General features: G+C 40.6%; 2 protein-coding genes across 2 annotated transcripts; both read right to left on the reverse strand.

Annotated features, from left to right (window-relative positions):
• Positions 1-74: 74 nt before the first annotated feature.
• On the reverse strand, positions 75-15983 carry LOC112588060 (ankyrin repeat domain-containing protein 29). Its single transcript, XM_025296589.1, has 8 exons — positions 15597-15983; positions 12678-12788; positions 11422-11520; positions 4336-4434; positions 4141-4239; positions 3348-3545; positions 3123-3218; positions 75-2682 (listed from the first exon to the last, which is right to left on the reverse strand). The coding sequence occupies exons 1-8, from the start codon at positions 15606-15608 to the stop codon at positions 2485-2487; spliced, it is 912 nt and encodes a 303-aa protein (XP_025152374.1). The 5' UTR covers positions 15609-15983; the 3' UTR covers positions 75-2484.
• A 306-nt stretch (positions 15984-16289) lies between these two features.
• Positions 16290-21129, reverse strand: LOC105181120 (scm-like with four MBT domains protein 1). The gene is made up of 7 exons (XM_011137688.3): positions 20945-21129; positions 19605-20014; positions 19438-19527; positions 18684-19195; positions 17644-18491; positions 16873-17531; positions 16290-16790 (listed from the first exon to the last, which is right to left on the reverse strand). The coding sequence occupies exons 1-7, from the start codon at positions 20991-20993 to the stop codon at positions 16635-16637; spliced, it is 2724 nt and encodes a 907-aa protein (XP_011135990.1). The 5' UTR covers positions 20994-21129; the 3' UTR covers positions 16290-16634.
• Between the last annotated feature and the right edge of the window lie 239 nt (positions 21130-21368).

Below are 21368 nucleotides of genomic sequence, written 5' to 3' on the forward strand. Positions count from 1 at the left end.
TGATGGCTCAGACCAATTAAAACGGAGAACGGTCGAACTTTCACATTGATCTAATCGCAAGAAGTATCGTAGTCTTGAATTTAGTTGTGAAAAACTGCCAATTTTCATTTTTGTAATATCTATTGATAAGTTATTCACACGGAACACATGATAAAAGTGTATAAATATTACATATTTAGCACGCTATTTAAGTTCCTGCAATTTTGTTAATTATTCGATATATGCAAGTTAAGAATAACGCAATATAATATTATATTATGCGTTTTTAATCGAACAACAATATAGCATGTTTTATTTTAATAGATCAAAATTTTTTTTAATCAAAACGAGGAATATTTTGTTCCCATTGTTAGTTTCATTGTTAATTTTGTTATTGGGAATCTGAGTATATAATTTGTTGTCTGCACTAGTTTTGACTTTTGACATCATTATAATATCACCCGTTGTGATTATAGTGAAAATCATGCATTTTTAACACATTCTTTATGTGTTCATAGTACTTGGTGAAAGAAATGCGATTTCAGTTTATAGTGTGAACTGAGTACTGTGTGAACTATTCTGTGATATTACATAAAGCGTATGTAACTTGTCTCTAATCATGTAAAAATTAAATATCTCTAATATATTTTTCTAATATATATTTTATACATCACAAATATGACATATTCCTCATGAAAAAATATACTAATATATTAAACATTAGTATTTCATAACGGAATTATTTCATAACGGAATATATTTGCAATGTATAATTTCATATATTATTTTAGTAACATCTCTGTCTTCTTCATAAAGTTCTTTATTTGTTTTTCTCTTGCAAGTTTTTGTTAACAATAACAATTAGTTGTATCTAATAAACGAGTGCTTTATGTTAGGAAGACGGGACGAGTACTTATTATCTTGCTAAGAAGCTAAAATTATTACAAGTATTCAAATATATTGAAGCGAATTATCGCTTTAAGTAAAGTATCACCGTAGTTTCTAACTTCCATCGAAGACTATTTTTCGACAATGTTATCCAGACGATATATGTATATATATATTTGCGACATTCTATGCGTCACGAATTGATTGACAGTTTTTCGCAAAACATTGTCCAGTACATCGAGAAAAACCTTTACGTTGAATAAAATGTGTTACGAATAATCGACAATTCTATATGTACTACGTATTGACTTCCTTATTTGTAATTCCTTATTTGTAATAGAATAGATAGAAGATCTATACCTTATACACCGTAAGAACGATAGAAAATACGTATTCCAAGGCGAATCAATCAGTCTTATGAACTCGTCATTTTTAACAAATCAATCGATAATATACTTACTCGATAGTTACAGACAGGCTGTTGATAAATATTAATTTTTCATACTGTTACTGCATGCACAGTAACAACACGCACATCAACATCATTGTATTCTGTTACTGTGAAACCGATGAAATCCAAAATATCTACGTTTTTCAACACTAATACAATATACTACGCAAAACAACAGAAAGGAATAGATCTACCACATTTCAACATTCACAAACGTTTGTACAACCGTATTCGTATTTACAGTAGAAAGTGTATTAAAATATCTTTACCGAGATTTACAACAGAACGGAATGGTATCGCGATTATGTACAAAACATAACAATAAGTTTGTTCGTTTCAAACACATTTTTTATCACTTTTCGCACTTGAATAACGAATGGAAATATCCAGGCCATGCCAGGAACTAGGACGAAGAAATCGAGTGCCGAAAATGCAATTGAAACGAACATACCTAACACGCTCTCGCAGACGGATTGCTCGTAATCTCTGTGTGACCAACGTTAATGTACGTTAATATACATTTATCTTGGCGTGTTTATCTTTTTACATATATTCATGGAACTTCCTTTCATTGTCATATATTTCATATGATTAGTGTAATTTATATCATTTATGTCATTATGTTTGTGTAGCATACGAAAGAGTAATCACATCTTGATATCAATCTTACTAATCAAGTTTAACAGAAGAATAGAATTTTATTACGCAACAAAAAAATAGCATACTTTAAGTTACTTTCCCATAATAATATACCATTCTTGAATGATCATAAAATAGCTTAGAATTTAAGAAAATTTAAAAATTAAGAGTTTTCTGACTTCAAAGTTGTAAAGTTGTAAAGTTTATTCTTAATCACTAAGATATTAATCAACATTATAATATATTAACATATATAATTCTCAAATATCTGGAAATTTTATGATTTCTCTCTAATCAAAAATCGAAGACATGGATATTGTGGTCTCTTTTCTTCCAAAGTATATTCTTATATGATAATTAATAAAATTCTTATTATCATCAAGACCGGATTACTTTTCATATACGTCGCATTTTACGAATATTTTTATTGTATCCTGCTTAGAAATACTGATTTCTGAGCCAGACTTGTCGAGTAACATTTCAAGATTCCTGATATGATTGTATTAAGATGGAGAAAATATTTATCGCTAACAGGATGCGGTTCGCACTCTCACTTTGTCCTTAAGGTAATTGGCGACTTGAGTCTGCGAGTGCCTGATAGCCAGCTGTAACGGCGTAATGCCCTCTTGATTTATGAGCAAAGGATCAGCTCCCGCTCCCACAAGCTGTCTTGCCACCGTCATATGTCCCGTCAAGGCAGCAGCATGTAGTGCACTTTCGCCATTCTGAAATCATAAAGAATATCAATAAGTCTTTTATAATAATAAGATGTTCGTTATGTGTCTATATATAATTATATATAATTAGTATACTATATTATTATATAATTATAATTATAGTATACATTAAATGTATATCAAGAATACATACGAGAATACATATATAGAATGTACAATTTATGTTTTAAATATTTATGTAGTAAGGAAAAATGTGCGTTAAGATAAAATAATTATATCGAAACAATGCAACAATATAATGCGCAGATTAGTTTTTGACTAGTAGTTGGGCCTTTATAGTCTCTAATGTATACGTTATGCCTAACATTCTATTTTCATCAGTATATTTCAGGTATACCATATTTACAAAATAGATAATACTTATACAAAAAAAATTAACAGATATTTCACTAAGTTTTCCTAAGCAAGAGTGTCAGCGGACATTTTACCGGAAGTACGCCGAGCGAAGGACGATACTTGAGCAGTTCGCCGATCACAGCAGTGTGACCTTTGTGGGCGGCTTTGAAGAGCGGGGTCGCACCGTCCTGCAAGGCGAGACAGAGGAGGAGAGGATTATTCAAGACGACAATTTGCTCGTCACTCCGACACAATAGTACGCTTTCGGCAATTATGGAAAACAGTGCGGAGACTGCTCGCGACCTGCCAGGACTTACGTGTCTAGTGGCGTCGACCTTCGCTCCAGCTTTCAACAGCCTCCTCACGACGTGATCGTGCCCCATTTGTGCCGCAATCCATAAAGGCGTGGCGCCGTCCGTTCTCGCTGCGTCGGTCTTCGCCCCGTGTTCCAGCAGGACTTCCAAGATACGGAGGTGACCATTCTGGGCGGCGATGAATAACGCCGTAGCGCCATCCTGCCAAACAATAATCATTCTTAGTTTTTTTCTTGCATATCAATGTGCCACCTTTCTTTCACGATAAATCACTTTTGCGATATATTAATGACATATGAATACGATACGCAGTACTCTAGTGTTACCAGTATGACGATCAAGCTGTTCAACTATACATATTATGTATCTATCTCTGGTATCATATGTCACTAATATGTGCTGATATATAGAGGGTGATTTGCAGCCATGAGAATCGCCTTTCAATCCACTTAGACTACTTGAGCTGAAATTAAAATGTTGAAACTTGACGTTGATTTTTCTTTAAAAGGAATTGTCGAGGGATCAATAGTTCACATGTGACAAGTTTTTCAGAAATAAAAAATTTTTCAGAAATAAAAATGGCCTTCCAAAAACTGAGCTACGAAAAACTTTCTTTCGTTTAAGTGAACATTGATGAACGTGATGTATCTGGGAATCTGTCGTGAAAATGTCTAATATCGGAGATATTGTAGATGATTACAGACTCGTGACGAGTAGTAAAACAACCGTCCCTCGACACTCTTTTCGCCCATAAAATCCACGTCCCACACGCGTAGGATAAATCATATTCTCTTACTTTCATGTGTGCGTTCGGACTGGCGCCTCTCTCTATTAAACCTTCCACGACGTCTAGATGACCATACTGGCATGCGACGAAGAGCGGCGTGCCGCCGTCCTGAAATCCATGTGGAATATATTAGCGTCGCTAGAGCGAGATCTCGTTACCACACGTGCCGACGAACATGCTCGTGGCACGGCGCCTCTCACTTACTATGCTGCACGAATCAACGATCGCGCCGTGCTCCAAAAGCAGATTCGCAATGTCCATGTAGCCACCCTGAGCGGCGAAGAACAGAGCTGTTGTCCCGGTCTGCGAACAAAAGTCAACGTGGAAATTAGCAGAAACGCACGATAAAGATTACGTGTGTTTACGTAACGAGAAGCCACCCACAGTAAATCCAATCGACTGACATTACATCAATGTTATAATTTCAATTATATGTGTTTGTTTTTATACTCTTTATTTACTTATCCATTCATATAACACTTTATTATTTTTGAGAGATTTTTGAACGTTTTTATTTCGGTTTTCGCGTTACTTCGATATTGTGTAACTAAAATTTTCTGAAATTTATTACCGTAACTTCCCGCTCATAATGTAAATATGCAAATACGTTGTGTGTAATGTTTACATCGTTGAGTGGAAAGTTGTGACATTGATGTAACGTTATCGTGAGTTATGTAACGTTATCGTGAGTTATGTAACATTATCGTTAGTTGGTGTTTACTTGGGAGTAATAAAAACCGTGAGCAACAATGTACGCGAGACTGCGCGCGCTTTTGTCTTAGATATCTTCAATACTTTCTAAATTCTCTTACTTTTTAGTTCTTTTTGATATATTCTCCCGTATATACATGAGACTCGCTCGCGCGTGCGTTAAAATTACGATAACGGCGTTAAGGAATGTTAAGTAGCGGTTGCTTTTATTGATCGACGCGAAAGAGAAACGTCAATTTTCACGTAGATCGCGACTCGCCGCCACTCGCGACGACACAAGCTTCTCTTTTATGGTTTCATTAACAGAAAAAAAGAAATAACGCGCAACTTCCTGCAAAAACATGATTCTTATATGCCTTTATATCCGTCTATAACACGGGAAGTTGTACTTAACGGTAAACGTTAGCAGTGGAACCGGTTGCAAAGCAGTCTTGATATTTCGAGCAAATGTCAAGCCGAGTCTCTCTTTCTCTCCAAGGAACGATGTGTAATGCTGTAATGTCACGTTTCTCCTGTCAAACCTCTGTTACGTCAGCCTCTGTGTATCAACTATCGAACTTAATTTCTTACCGAACTGCAGTCGACTGCAGCTGTACAATGTTCAAGAAGATGGCAGAAGGGGTCGTAATTATTGTCTAAATTAAATTCGTCCCGAAGCTGTGCTGTATGCACTTTACTCCACTTTGACAGCCACAACAACAATCGATTTCCACCGAGCGGAGCGGCGTATAATGCCGAACATAGTTTTACGATGCAACGTACATATGCACGCGGCCTTCACCTGATTTAAGATAATGTCTCGCATTAAAGCGTGACTATCCGCCATGTAAAGTGCGCGCACATCGTGCTAGGATCGCGCGGCATAAATTCGGCCGCGGAAACTTTCGTCGATCGCGATCGGGAGCGTTTGCGCGGTTGAACTTATTTCGAGAACCGGCGGCACTCTCGAGCGCAATTAGAATCCGGCGTTACGCTTTCACGTAACGGAAGATAAATTCTATTTGGCCTGTCTGTGTTCGGCGATTTCAATCGGCTCGCGCATCCTGCGAACGTTGGCTGAACGTCATGAAGCGAGTGAGTTGCAAGCAAAGAAGCGAACGCCGGTGTACCATGCAAAATGCGAAGGCGGGGATATTATTGCCAAACTCGCAAATTGTTCTCGAGTCGAAGGCAACGAAGCGCAACGCGCGTTTCTCGGAAGCAATTTAAAAATGAAAATTCAGTCCTACTCTCTATCTCTCGCGGTGAAGGCTTCTCTCTCTCTCTCTCTCTCTCTCTCTCTCTCTCTCTCTCTCTCTCTCTCTCTCTCTCTCTCTCTGTCTTTCTGGATGTTGTTTTCACCAAGTGCATTTGCGACGGCCAGTCTGACAGCACCGTATGGATTATGTATCGCCGAATTCACTTGGCAAGATACGTAGGAAAGATCAATTTCTCTTTCGCGAGAAGATCTCTTCGGCAAGCGTAACTTATGAGTTACGCTTCAAGAGTGGACGCGATGGAATCTCGCGAGAGATAAAAAGATGGTCAATCGACAATTTCTTCTTGTCCCGCGAAATTAGCACAAGCAAAAATATGTCTTGCGACAGTTGCCGGAGTGTTTTCACACGTTGCGATTAAATATAGAAATCATTCTCGCCGCGGTCAACATTAATAGCCGTGCGATCGTCGCACTCCGTTTCGTAATGTTTACCTAGATCCCGTTGTACCAATTAGCGAACTACACAGACACCGCCACGCGACTTGATCAAAGCGGTGAAAGTGTAGGCGCTTTTCGAATTTCCCATAAGTCAACAGTTGCTAATTGGCGGCAACTCGATGCGGTCACAGGCGGATTGAGATACCTGAAACGGTGAAAGATATACCGATTGTACTTGGGGGAGCGAAGCGTCGCCAACCGTGAGATCCGATTCTCATCTCCGATTGTGAATATTCACTTTAACTTGTACGATTACGTAATTTTCACGGTGCACGACCTCTGGCCGTAAGCAAGCCTCTCGCGGTGCACGCCTAGTAGTAGATAATCCACCAGCGAGTCGGACGCGAATAAAGTCCACTTTCACCGCCGTAAAAGCTCCCGTCGGAGGAGCGACGAAGGAACTCGTAGCTTTATCCACCGCTCATTCTACACTTCCGCGATCGACGTGGGGCTGTATATGCACACGTGGACGATTTCGTTGCTTCAATTTTCAAGTGTGGCGGGAGAGAAATTTCCTCCTCGCGTTTTCTATCTCGACTTTTGCCATGTGGTTTCGCGTTTTCGCCGAGCTTAAAAAAACAGAAAGAAAAAAGGGTCATTATCTTCGACGAGAGCGCGCGCAATTCATTCGCGAAAAATGCACTTCCTCTCCTGGCGTCCTCTCCTTTCCTCGGGAGACTCGCTTCTTCGCGCGAAATGAGGACGAATTCGATCCTCCTTGTTTACCGGAAACTTGTTTCGTCTGGTCTCGTTCGCTCATCCGAGATCAACCGACGCGTACACCGCGAAGTTGCATGTGCCGCGAAGCGTGATGCGAGCGCGGGGACATAATACCTATCCATTACTAAACCGCAGAAATTCTATAACGGCGATCAACCTGTCTGTCGGCTCAGCCACCGCCGTCAGTGGAACGAGAGAAAGAAAAGAAAAGAAAAGAAGGAAAGAAATCCGCGGGCTCGCAGTCGCGAGGACTGGCTCTCCTCGCCTCCTCATTGCAGCACTCGCCAGGGATATTCGCCCGTAACGTATGAATGGTATATCAAACTGTAACTCGGGGATGTCCGCTGAATCACAGCCGTAAGTGGCGTAATTTCGCGCGTATATAGCGGTACCGTGCGCGCGCGCGCGCTTCGCAGCTTACGGATGCAGATTCCGCCGATCGAACGTTCGGTGTCGAGCGGAACGACGAAAGGTCAGTTTATTTTCGTTGCACGAGCGGCCGCGGTGTCGAGTCGATTTCAATTAATCTGTCGGAGAACGGCCGACAATTAGCGCTAAATGACGCGCGACAGCCGTCGCGTCGCTCGATATCAAGTGCCAACTTGATTTTAAACGTATCTTTTACGGCCGCTCCAATTAGCGCTCCACATCCTGCATCTGCCGGCGAGGATACGTCGCGCATCTAAGATCCGCGGTTTATCAGCGACTGCCGGATGACCCGACAAGTGTCATTCACCCTCGCGCAGCACGTCGTTGTCCACGTTTAGAGACGATCAATAATCGCGGAGAGAATTTTTAGACGACATCGTGTCCGTGCAGCCGAGAATTCGCTTCTCCGAAGCGTCTCAGATCGATGCGTGCGGAGCGAGCAAAGAGCAAAAATTGTCAACAAACTTATCAAGCGTAAGTTATTGAATGCATTAATGACCGCTGTGGCAATTAGCCGCACGCGCTGCGCGTGACTCTGGGAGGTCTAATCTTCATTTTATGAACGTGAATTTTTACTAGACACTTTGGAAAGATGAATGGTCCAAATCCTCTTCCTTGTTATTCCGGCGAATTTGCGCTTTCGAAAAACTCCGGAAACGTATCCATTTTTCTCGGTCATTTTCCTCTTTCGTTTCTTTCCAACTTGGCGCGAGCTTATTCGTCGGCCGCCTGCGTCTTGCTGATAACCGCGGTGTAACGCGGATAAAACGTTCGGACAGGCCGCATACGCGTTTGTCAGCGATACTTCCTCAACTTGCATATTATCGTCGTTGCGCGTACACGTTGCATGTTTCGCAGGTGCCGCTATTAAGAGGCGCACGCGAACTTGCACGCACGCGGGCATTTTACGGTTTAGCGGCAAGCTCACGTGCTTCGTTCGCATGTAACCTTGGAATGTTTCTCGTTCCTTCGGTAGCTTCGCCGCGAATTCGCCGCGCGATATTTATACTGCATACAAAACGCAGTTAAGCACGATACATGCGTCGCCGTCTGTTGGAATCAGCGCGAGAGTGGATCGTTGAAATCGCGCGGCGTGGGCGCGTGATTTCCACGCTCGACAAAAGTGGCGAATCTCCAATCGCTTCGCTTTGCGAGCTGAATTCGCGGATTATCATTGCCCGCTAATTACGGCCGTTCGCCGAAGAATTTATCGACGAATTATCGCGCGATAAATTAATATGAAAACTGAAATGAGATACAATTACATGCGCCGCGAGTAACGGTGTCGGGTCGGCGCGGCGCTAATAATTCCTGAGGTGGGAATCGCGTCGTTTTCCAGCCCGCCGGTGAAAATGATCCCCGCTGCATCTCGATCCGCTGATTGCGTAAGACGACGGACGCGTTTAACGGGTTTTAACGAACGTTTGCGTAATTCATCGCCGAGCACGACCGCCGCGTCTGGCTGCCGCCGCCGCCGCCGTCGTCGTCGTCGTCGTCATTTATGCTCGATCTCGAGAACAGCATACCGTACACGATCTCGTGGCTCTCTCGATCGCTGAACGTTACACATTTCTATTTTCGAGCGCGTTCGTTCGTCACGCGACGTGTTTTCTCACCGATTTCCAACAGTAATCGCGTTTGCCGATATCTGGAATCGCGCTTCCAGATATCGTGCTTCGCGAGTCGGCGCGTTTGCATTGCTGATTTTTGCCATTTTCAATTTGTTACTACCGTCACTTTGCAATTTTAAATTCAATTGTTTTGCATTGTTAATCTCTCTCTGTCAGTATCGTTAACGCGATACAATAAATTTTTATTTTCGAGAGAACTAATGCCGAAATGCGAAAATCAAAATCCGAGCCGTTATTTCGTAAATCGCGAACGATGCAAGACTGAAACGCGTAGTCATGTCGCAAATGTAAGCAACGGCTTGCAATACTGATTTGTATATAAACGGACTTTTATATTTCCTAAAATATACGGTGTGAGCGCAACGTTGCTTCGTTGTACGCCGGTGATCTTGTCATCAATTTGCATACAATGCCGTAATTCTGAGTGGCACGAGGCACTGTGGTAGAAAGAAAGGGAGAGAGAGAGAGAGAGAGAGAGAAACGTGGTAAGACGATAAATCCTCACGTGGCACTTAAAAAAGGAATACTCGACAGCTCCCTGGTGTGCTTCGAGCGACATGCTGCGCGATGAGCTTTTTACATCTCTGCTTTTACATCGCTGGGACTCCTCAACGAGCGTAAAAGCCCGACGCGTGTGAAGCGATAGAGGAAAAAGAAAAGCACGACGGACCCGCAGATAGTGAGGCCCCGGGAAGTTTTACAAATTCTATTTCGAAGCTGCGACACTCGCCGCGCAAGCGTCTAAAAAAAGAGATCCTTAAGAAGAAGATCGTGAAGTCCGAACTGCTGACGAGTTACGCAGAGCACTTACGACACGAGCTACCATAATACGTAGAAGACACTCTTCAAGAAGCAGGTGGGTTCTTCGACGAATTCGGAATACGAATTTGTCCACGGTAAAAGTGTCGACGCGCCGGCAATTATAATCACAAATGAATTATCCCCGGCGACTGGAACTTTACAAGTGCACGCAGCAAGACATTATTTTTCATAATAATGCTTATTTTAATTTTTTCTCTCTAGACTTGATTATGAAGGAAATATCTATTTCTTTGAAAGGCGAATGAATTACCGCGATACTCAAATGGAATGTCCACGAAAGTGCGCGATCGAATGTTTGTCGGGAGAAAGGTCGACGGCGAATCGATCTTGAGGAATCTACACTTCCAAAGCCGGATATCTAATTGCTGGTATTATCTGCGATTGATCTTCTAATCGAATATGTATGAAATAAGCGAAGTCTCTTTCGCAATGGCAATTAATGGGCGGACCCGAGATGGCAATATATTAGGCCATTAGGCACCGGTTTTATTAAAATACGCGATGAAATAGTGCGCAATTCCGCAGACACGCATCTAGACGTCATCCTGCTTTATTTTCTCGATACTCAGCATCAAAAATAAACGTCGTCAAACCGCGACTAAACACATCATCAACGCGGCGCCGTAATAGTCGTTTGCAGAACGTTGTGTCTCGCAGGTATGCGATCGCGTAGTAACGCTTCCGATTACACACGACGCTCATCGACGATTAGAACGAGGTTTAGAACGAATTGAACGCCTCGATTAGGTTCTACGCAAAGTAAAGTTGCGATATATTTTCACGAACGTCTATAGGACGAGAGTAATGATGGTACCTGAAGCGGCGGAGTCCTCAAAATATCGCTTATCTCATCAATGTTGACTGTTTAAAAAATGATAGAGTTCGATTGATTACTGATAACGTACTCGTGTACACGATTATTGACAACTTGAGAGCAAACCCGCTGAACATCGCCACTAATCTCTCACACGCACTATACCTAATCAAATCGCAATCGAGTCAAAGTGCACTTTCACCTTGCACTCGAGTTTTCAACAAGCGGAATCGCGCCGTTACATAAATTCATGAATGAACACCGGACGCTAGATTTTTTCTACTTTCCCTTTCCTCTCTAACTTCTGAAACATGAGAATTTCGAGGGAACATCGCCTCTAAATTTCGACCATTGTTGAGTAAAACGACGAACATGACGCGTCTCTGTCGTCCCATTCAGACAGCGAGTCTCGTTCATTCACGCCACGGAAACATTGTTCGCACGTGGAAAAGATCAGAATCACTCACCAGCCTTTTGGCATTAGGGTCCGCTCCTTGATGTAGTAACTCGGTCACGGCGTCAATGTGGCCAGCGGCGGCAGCTAGTATCAAGGGTGTCGTGCCATCCTGAAAAAGAGAAGAAAAGTCAGCTGAGCAGCCTCGTTGTGAAACTTCGCTCCGACGACTCGATTAGCCGCGAAACTTTCCTCTCGGCGAGCGTTACTTCCACCGTCGAATGTATGCCGTATTTTCTAGTCGATTCTTGGCGAGTTATTAAGATAATTCTAGGTCTGTCTGCGTGCTAACACGTGACTTAATGTACGACAACGATAACATGTTACATCGTCTCCTCTTTATTATCATCGCCGAGAGACTCGAAGTCTTCTTTTCTTCCCTTTTCGACGCGTGCGCGCGCGCGTGTGCGATAATATAATTTTTATTACATATAATTATATTTAGTAAATGTAATTTTTAATTTAAATTTATACCAATGTATAACAATTAACGAATATATTTATCTAACATATAAAATTATATGTGTTATATTATGTGCTAAATTTTCGATAATTTTCGATCACGATTTTTTTTGGTACGCTGCGCGTTCGAAGACAAACGAATTGGCGATCACATTCAACGACGATCAAATGGCATCGTGGGCTCGATTCGACTCAGCCTGGCCACGACACGATTCCATATGGATGAGCTCGCGAAAATACGCCGGTAAAACGCGCGGCATCCGTTGCCGAAGTGGCACGATTAGTACGTATGTCCGCGCGTGTGATCTAATAAACCACTTTCGAGACGCAAAGAAGAGTAACGTTACTCATGCTGCTCGTTCCTCGTGCATCGTCTCATCGTTTGCATAATGAGACTGGCCGTCAGCAAGGAAAGAGGGAGAAAGAGAGAGAAAACTGACGGCCGTAAATCACGCTTCTGCCGTGAAATCACCGATTCGTCGTTAAATTAGTTCTCGCGTTTCCAAAAAAAGTAGTTTCGAGCCCGTCTCTGACAACGCTCTTTTCGAGCGACCCGAACCAAATCAAATGTCTTTTGGCTTCCGGCCCGTTTGGATCCGATCTTTCGCTGATAACATCATCAGTCTCGAAGGGAGGATCATTTTTCGATTAAATCTACGCTATCTACTTCCGGCTGTCTATCGTTTACCTTTTCGGTAGATCGGAACGTTTTATGATATAACAAGGGAGCGTTAAGATATATTTCCCGACAAATAACGCGATGGCTTTCCTGGATTTTATCGCGGGGAATAGGGGAACGATATCCACCTTGTCCTTACAATCGACGTGGACGCGTCCAGAGTCCAGCAAAACACGGAGACGTTTGGCATCCCCACGTGCCGCCGCCAGGTGCAACTCCACGTCCCAAGGCGACTCTTTCTGTAAAAACGAGGAGATAACCGATTAGATACTAATGGGCTTTTTCACTTGATTGATCGCGTAAAGTAGCGGTTGTTGAAAGAAACAGTGAATGATAGGAAACCGCGCGAGAATGTTCCGTTAAATTCTGCACGAACATAAAATCGAAAGGATACGATCTCTTCGAGCGGTCTGTCGGGAAAAATCGATCTCGAAATTGGAAAATGCGTCATCTGACCGACGGAATGCGTGTCTTTTGCATGCTACAGAAGAACAAAAAACATTTTGCAAGATACATGAAAGCAGATATTCCATAAAATATATATTTGTACTTTAGCGAGTATTTTATTTAAATAACTTTATAATTTTACTTTATTATACTCTATATTTTATAATATTATTTTAATAAATACTTCATTTACATAAATAACTCGATACAAATATTTGTATATGTCACCCACCACGGATTATTAAAGTGTCAACGCATTAACGAATATAGACATGGCGAAACAATCGAAAACATTACCATGTATCGAATCCGACACGGAAGAATTCCGGTGCCAGACGTCGGCCGAGTGCAATGTACGTAATAAAAGTGTATTCATAAATATGCATACAACTGACTGAAACAAGGCGCGACGCGACCCGAAACTCGCCAAATATTTTTAGCGCCTCCATAATCCCGAAAGTATCTCCGCCACTGTCATCGGCACGTGGCGCCGATATTTCAGTCAGCCGCGAAGGCCGGCTTTTATTTCCGATCTTTATTTTACGACGGAACGATGAATGCTACGCGAATATTTTTCAACATTTATTTGCTCGCGCAAGTCCACACTCCGTCCCATGACACAATCGCGATGAATTTGACCTTCGTTTTCGATGTTTACGGAACGATTCCAGCGGTGACACAAACATACCTTTTGCAGACATATTTTGCAGAGACGACAAAAAAAACGAAAAAAAGAGCGAAACGATACATCGCGTGTGGCTTACACCGAGAAATTAGACGTGCATCCCAACCGATTTTTACGTCTCAATTATTCCGTCTCAACGAGACCCTCGCGTAGGGATGCTGATTTAAGATTAAATCGATTTAATCGAAGATCGATTAATCGGATAAAGCCTAAAAGATCGATTTCAAATCGATTTTCTGGAACTGAATCAATTCAAGAATCGATCTGTAAATTCTGAAAATCGCCAACATGATTTTTTCAGTTTCTATAGTAATATACGTAGTTTCCGTTTTACTTCTTTTAGTTGTAACATTTGAAGTCATTCAATAGTCACAATGCACATTTATGTTGCCTTTAAACCGATGTCCCATAGACGAGAATTTTCAGCGGAACGAAACGCGCGAACCAATCACAGCCACTCTATATAATAGTATACATTGTATACATATATATGTGTACATAATAGTAAACGTGATTTCTTATTTAATAACGTTTAAAAACCCTTGATTGACGTTTAATCAAACTAATTAAATCCTTAGCACAAAGATCTAAAGATCTTTTTCTATTTTGTTCTGGCCACACACACACACACACAGAACACAACCAAAAGAATACCATATGTTTAATTTCTTTAATTCATATTAAAATTTAATTTCTTTAATTCATATTAAACTATATGAATTACACGAGGTCTACTTTAGAGTGTAGAAATTTGACAGATAATACTTTAATGAGTAATAGTAGTAGTAGTAGTAGTGGTTCTTTTATTTTAATGAGTGGTTCACTTTAATCGATTTTCTGAATTCAATTCTTTATAAACCGTCTTCTTCTCCGTGATTCGAATCGATCTTTAAATCGATCTGTTTGAAAAGAAATCGGCATCCCTACTCTCGCCCCGAGCTACCTCGAAAAATTCCACGCGGACGGAGAAAATCGGCCTGTTGACGTGCGAGCGGTGTCCGTTATTCGCCGATATTCGCGTCACGGATCGCAGACGTAAAATTGCGGAACGCGCTTACCGTTGTGATCGGTAAGCACTCGATGGCGCGGAAAAGTCTTATTGCAGGATTTCACGACGTCGATTCCGTGTCGTCGACCAATGTTCTCTTGCCTCCTGTAGCGGAACACACACCCGCGGAAGAATCCGCTGGCGATGAAGCGGCGCCTCGTCGCGCACGGACACGCTCGCCTTTTATTTTTAATCGCGCCCGCAGGTGTGCGCCCATTCATGGCGAATAACGCGCTAAATATAAAAAGATACATGCGCGTACACTCTCGTCGCGCAACTCGATGTCGTCGAGCACGAGCTCTTGTTCTTTCCTCGCCAGACACGAAAATCGTGCGGTATCAACGTGAAGATTAAGTACAATCGCGTTATGTGCGCGGTGAGAAACGAGCGAGAGGAAGCGACGTTCTCTTCCGGAAAGTCCCGGCTGGCCAATCAGAGACTGAGCAGGGATAGAGGCGCAATAACTAAATGGCGACGATTACGAATATGTATTGCGAAAACAGCGCACGGGCTTCTCGCGATCGCCGAAAAAATTTCGCGCTATTATGACCCCTAAACGAGAGTAAACAACTGATAAGCGACGCGACTTCTCGCTATTACTCTCTTCCTCTCTTTCTTTCGAGCAAAGGTGAATCGCTCGACGTAATAAAAACACTGCAAAAAAGGTACAGTCCGAGCGGAAAACGCACGACCTCCTTGGAAAAATCGTCGACTAAATTCAGTTCAATTAATAACAAATGAAAACCGGAGAAATGGCCGTTCCGAGAACTCGCCGAGGGTGACGAGAGTCACTTCCTGAAAATCGCGATGACACGAAGAGAGCGCGAGGCGTATCCTCAGGTATACCTTCGACTCGTCGATACTCACCTTCATGGACATGTTGAAAGCCGCGGCTGCTACCGTGCGCTCGATCAATCATTCGATTCGTCGCTCTTCTCGTCGGTGCAGAGGAACAAGCGCATCGCGTTTCGTCGCGACGCGTCGTCGTTCATTCACTCGATCGTTCGTTCTCGTCGCTTTCCGCGTGCACTCGAGCGCAAACAATCATGAAAACAACCCACCCACCCAGCACGGAGCGCGTCCCGCTACTGAACGTGATTTTCTGTCACAGCCCGTTTTCAAACGTTCGCTCCTCTCACCGAAACACCCGCTCTCTCAGCACGTCACCTCACCGGCTCGCGCGAAACGTCCGAACGTCATCGCGACGAGTGACGTCGTATGTACTACGAGCGCTCCGATTCAACTGCGCGTCCCTCGCGTGAGCGCATCATAGTGACGCGGACGTCCGCACTGTGGCAGCACTTCCCAGTGCTCGGCGGCCATCTTGAGACCGGAGCCCGGCAACTTTGATTTATCGAATGAATCGCTGTAAAACCTTCCACACGTTTGGATATTCACGCATTAACCGACGATTTTATATCTACAGAAAACTACAGCTACATGTATGCCACCTCATGTATGCATCTCATATTTTTATTTTAAAATTTTTCAAAATAGCTATAATTTATTTTTATATTAGAATATTTGTGACCTGCTGAATATAATAATTGTCAAACAAGCTTTAACTTTCATATTTACTGCTTTAATCACAACGTCAACAATAATAATTTAATAGAGCATAATATAAATTTAGATTGCATAAAGAAATACTGTTGTTGAGTAAAATTGCATGCAGTTTGCTACGCGTAACGCCTTAATTACACGCTTAAGAACAATACATTTAAAAATAATAGTCTTATGTTCTAATATAAATTAACAATATTATACTATATAAATATAATATACATTCTTTTTACTTTACTTTTCGTGATCATATGTAACTGTACATAGTGCAGTGTACACACATTTATGTCACGAAAGAAAAAAAAAATTACGTTATGAAATGATTGGCTGGACAATTTGATACTACTCAGGGTGTACTTCATTAATATGTCGCAGAAAAAAAGTGACCTTTACTTGTTCTACATGCCGGCATAGCTTCATAGCCGCACTCATTCGCAATTTCATATGTTGAGTAAGAGAGGGAAGATTCAGCAGCAAAAATGCAAGACCATCAATTTCCTAAAAAACAAACATATCAATATTTATGAGAATCCAATGTCAGAATCTATTAATTCCAATTATTATACGCTTATACATTCACCTCCTCCTTGACACGGTATGCGAGATCTTTGCAATCGTTCGTTTTTCTAAGATACCGGAACACGTCGTCTACGGACCAGAATAAAGGATTTGAATCAAGTTTTCGGGTCTTCGGTCGTCGTTGCGTTTTCTGCATCCTCACATACTCGGCATCTGCCTCAGAGCAATCAGATTCTATGCTCGTATCCCAATCTCGTTCCCTCTTAAGGTTCCCTCTGGTGATTCCTGAATTTTGATTGAATTTCGTGGAATGTTGTTTAGAATTCAGACTAGGAGGGCTACACGGCCCCCTGTCCTTCGTCTTTCTATCGTTGAACGAACTACCAGAATCTTCCGAGACATTACTGGAAGGTGTTTCAGTCTTAAAATCATCCGACTTGTCGGATTTCTCTAATCCTTTCTGAATCATAATATCTATTTCCGAGAGCGGTTGTCTCCCGTCGAACGTCTCTTCAAGACTCTCCGAGACATGCTTTGCCAGATTTAACGGCATAAATGGCATTTCTTCTTCATGATCATCTTCGTCATGAACTTCCTTATGTTTATTCGCCCATCTACCCCGTCTCCTTTTACGTCTTCTGCCCCAGGGTTTCGGCTTTTGCACCATGATACTCGTATATCCTTTCGGCTTTCCTCTTTTTCCAGTTCCAACCGACGCTGCTAAAAATGTCGATTAATATACTTTATAAAATGTTTAATGATAATAGCATAAAGATGCAATTTGCTATTACGCGATATGTAGAACTTCTTCGAAATATATTGTATTACTTACTATATTTTGTCTTGGATGTTTTGTAGCATTCGTCTGGACATTGATTTTCCGGGACATGTAATGGACCGAATAAATTTGGACACACCATTAATTTCTTGCATATGTTCCGGCAAAAGTCAGCTACCATATCTCCGGATGTAACAATAGCCACATTCGCACGATAAGTGTTATTCTTGTGCTTCGCCTTCAAAACTTCCAAGTGGTAGCCGGGATCTGGTTTGGAGTCGCATTGTAATACCTTCAGTATTCTAGCGCTCCTATAGCCAACGGATACAATCATGGACAAAACTTCCCGCATGACCAATACAACTGGTCCGGGTCCTACTGCTTTTGGAAGAGTCGCTAATTTACCCTTTGAGATCATTGGGCCTGTGAAACATCGGTAATTAAAATATATTTTTGGACACCAGAGCGAAGATCGTGGCTCAGATATCGGTATGTCTAAAACATTGTTCTTTTCTTCTTTTACAGGTGTCTGCAGCTTTTTACACACTTCGACATAATCCCTTGGTGGTTTCAGCGGGTAGTGATTGGACTCGCACCATCCGACAGGAAAGATCTTCAAGGAACGCATGTCGACTATGTGATCTGGCCGGCAATGTTCGTAATTATCTAATTTAATCCATAAGAGATTGTCGACGATCTTAGTGATGTGAGCGGCGCATATCACATCTTCATGTTCTGGGTCGACAGCTTCCAGTCTCATACCGCATTCGAAGCCTGCCTCAGCAGCACTCTCGCGAGTAACAAACAAACTTTCGGGTGCAGCACTAGCATGAAACATTTCTAAATATTCATTCCAGTCAAAGTTTTCAGTCTTTCCGGTCCAACCTAACGGCTGAATAATCCTAAATAAAGAGAATGACACATTTTTTATACAAATATATCTATAATCTAAGCGAATTAAATATTTTTACTCTGAAATATTATATAGTTGTCTATGTTACTTATAAAAATATTTTATCTATTATTATATATCTATATGTAACTTTTTAAAAGAATTGTGCTAAAACAAATTATTTAAAAACACATTTGCTTACTTAATATTGTGTTTTTCTGCCCATCCAATTGGAAATACATACGGATGTTCTGCAGTACATAGCCACGTATTATTTTCTGAATTATTGGGGACGGGTGCATCTTCTGGTCCACTTAAACGATTAATGTGTGTATCCACATTTACAAGAAAATATGTGTCGTCGAAAACTTTCGATACAGTAGCTGGATAGATTTTTGTACAATTTTTTGGACATAAGGCTTCCATTTTCATCCCAATCTGAAAACTATGCTTCGGGTGATCGATATTATTGTTGAATAATTCTTCTGGTGGCTCGCAATCTTTTGGTTTAGATTCTAGCAAGTCCTTCCATTCTTCGTACGTGTGTAAATCAACTATCGAAGTGGGTGGTTCTAAGAACCAAGTAGAATTTGATTTAGATGTAAATCCGTATGAGTGTAAACGTTCGGATGTACAGAATACCCAGAAGTTTTCGCGAAAAGAACCCGGCGTATCGTATTTTAATAAAAGACGCCCTCCAATGTTTTCAATAATCTGGGAAAAGAAATATAGAAATATAGTCCCATTAGACATGTTTCTAAATAATAAAATACATAATAAAATCAATACTAAATATATTTTTGCATCAGAGTATATAGCAAGAAATAATTCCTTATTTCTATAATATCTTGTACTGTTTTTCTTCCTATGTTCATTTTTATGTATGTCTAGTTTTATATAAAATATTTTTTAATTTTTTTATTCACAAAATCATACATCTAATATAAAATACATACCGTAGCTACCCATAGTTTATAGGGATGTAATACATCACTTATTTCTACTTTCATATCCTGCTCAATTCTATCTGTCATACTGAGACCATTCTGTAAGATAAATTAAGTGTCATGTTAAGTTGTCTTAATTCTAATGTAAAATTCTTGAGAAAATCTTTGCATCTTACCCCTGTTAACATCTCAGATGGAAGTGCACGTGCTGTTATAAGAAATTCGCGCAACTTATCTATGCAGTCTGGTGATCTTTCAAATATAGAGTCAGGTGGTTCCAATTTTTTATTATTTTTTAAGCTCCAACCAATCTCATGGCCAGCTTCTTTTGTAAGATTAAACCAAAACTCTAATGATCTGTCATCACCACCAAAATAACGCAACCTTAGCAAAGGCCCACAAGCCATGACAATATAAGCTACCCAATACGTCTCTTCTTGATCATTATTCTTTTGTACTGGTACTTCTAATGCCATGCCAATCTCAATATTGTTCTGCAGAGTCAACTCGACGTGAGGAAACATAATTTGTGGGACTTCCACACTCTCTGTGGCGTCAAGATAATCTTGCCAAACAAATCCATATTCTAAAATTTCAAATTTTATGTAATATGCATACAATTAATTATAATATAACAGCAATTATAATTTTATCTTGATATAAAAGTTTATAAACTATTTAAACGTAAATATAGATACGCCGTATATGTGCGCGTATGCATGTGTGTGAGTGTAGGCGCGCACTCATGTGCGCAAGTGTGCGTGTTATATATATGTATGCACGTGCTTACGTGTGCGTCGGGAGCACGCGTATGTGAGTGTATCATGAATAACAGGCGTACAAAATGTAATAATCATCTTTTTTTTTCGAACAAATGTTTGACTGTAAATTTTCACTTATTATTTGCATTAAAATTACTTTACATTTAGTTATTTTATTTATTTGTATCATTACAATAATACGTGTAGATATAAATTATGATGAATGAAAAGTTCTTTTGCCAATTTTCAATTAATAAAACTACTAATTTGGCAAAGAAATCGAATATATTAGAGAGATATATAAAATACCATTTTTTTACGAATATTAATGGAGAGTAGAAATTGCTACACCAACATATACTTGAACATTTATAAAACTATATACAAGGTTACAAAAAATTGATTTTATCATTACGTATAATTGTTACGTGCGGGGCAAGATCGAACAACCTGTTTATTTCTTGGAAAGCTCATTTAGAAGCAATTTCAATTAACGTGCGTACATACACGTGCCTGTGTATTATGTGCAAGAATATCTCGAATATTCTACATATTCGCTCTTTCTTGAAGTGGCCTCGTACATGATCAGTGTTTAAAATAATTAATATAACGCGAGCATTATTTTATAATTATATATATGTATTATTTTGACCTTACATAACATAAGCCACGGATTTTACATACCCGAAGGCGCGCAGTATATAAAAGTAAAAAAAAAAATTGAAACGAAATGAGCGACTATTAAAAATACTCACCACCATCCTGTGTTCGATTTTCTTGTACACGACTCTCGGACGCCTCCATAATTTCTTTGTTTTAAGTTCGCGAACGAAATGTACCCTGTGTTTAGTACATCTGACGCAGGGTTCATACGTTTTGAGTATGAAATAAAAGAGGTAAAGCAAATCGAAACTATTTCTACGATTCACCATGAAGTAAATGATCCGGTACAATAGAGATTGCTTCCGTAATTTGTGACAACGCATATAGACACTCGCGACGCGAGCAGGCTGAAAACAGAACTGTTCCACTCTTGCGATATAATTTGAACCTAAAATAAATTGCCTTGTTCTTATTAAATGCATAATTAAATTTTGCATATATAATAAAAACGTTTCAGGGATGACAGAAAGCATTACATTATCATATTTTATTCTTTTGCACACACATAATCCATGA

Source organism: Harpegnathos saltator, unplaced genomic scaffold (genome assembly GCF_003227715.2).
Source record: "Harpegnathos saltator strain DR-91 unplaced genomic scaffold, Hsal_v8.6 scaffold15, whole genome shotgun sequence".
NCBI lineage: Eukaryota > Metazoa > Arthropoda > Insecta > Hymenoptera > Formicidae > Harpegnathos > Harpegnathos saltator.

Coding starts and splice junctions, on each gene's coding strand:
- LOC112588060 (XM_025296589.1), bottom strand. Junction 11,521..12,677: donor ACGTCGATTGTAAGGACAAG/GTGGATATCGTT, acceptor TCTCTTTTTCAG/GATGGCACGACACCCTTGAT. Junction 2,683..3,122: donor CTTCGCTCGGCGTACTTCCG/GTAAAATGTCCG, acceptor TTATGATTTCAG/AATGGCGAAAGTGCACTACA.
- LOC105181120 (XM_011137688.3), bottom strand. CDS start 20,993: ATGGAGGCGTCCGAGAGTCGTGTACAAGAAAATCGAACACAGGATGGT. Junction 19,196..19,437: donor ATAAACTATGGGTAGCTACG/GTATGTATTTTA, acceptor TTCTTTTCCCAG/ATTATTGAAAACATTGGAGG. Junction 18,492..18,683: donor GCAGAAAAACACAATATTAA/GTAAGCAAATGT, acceptor CTCTTTATTTAG/GATTATTCAGCCGTTAGGTT.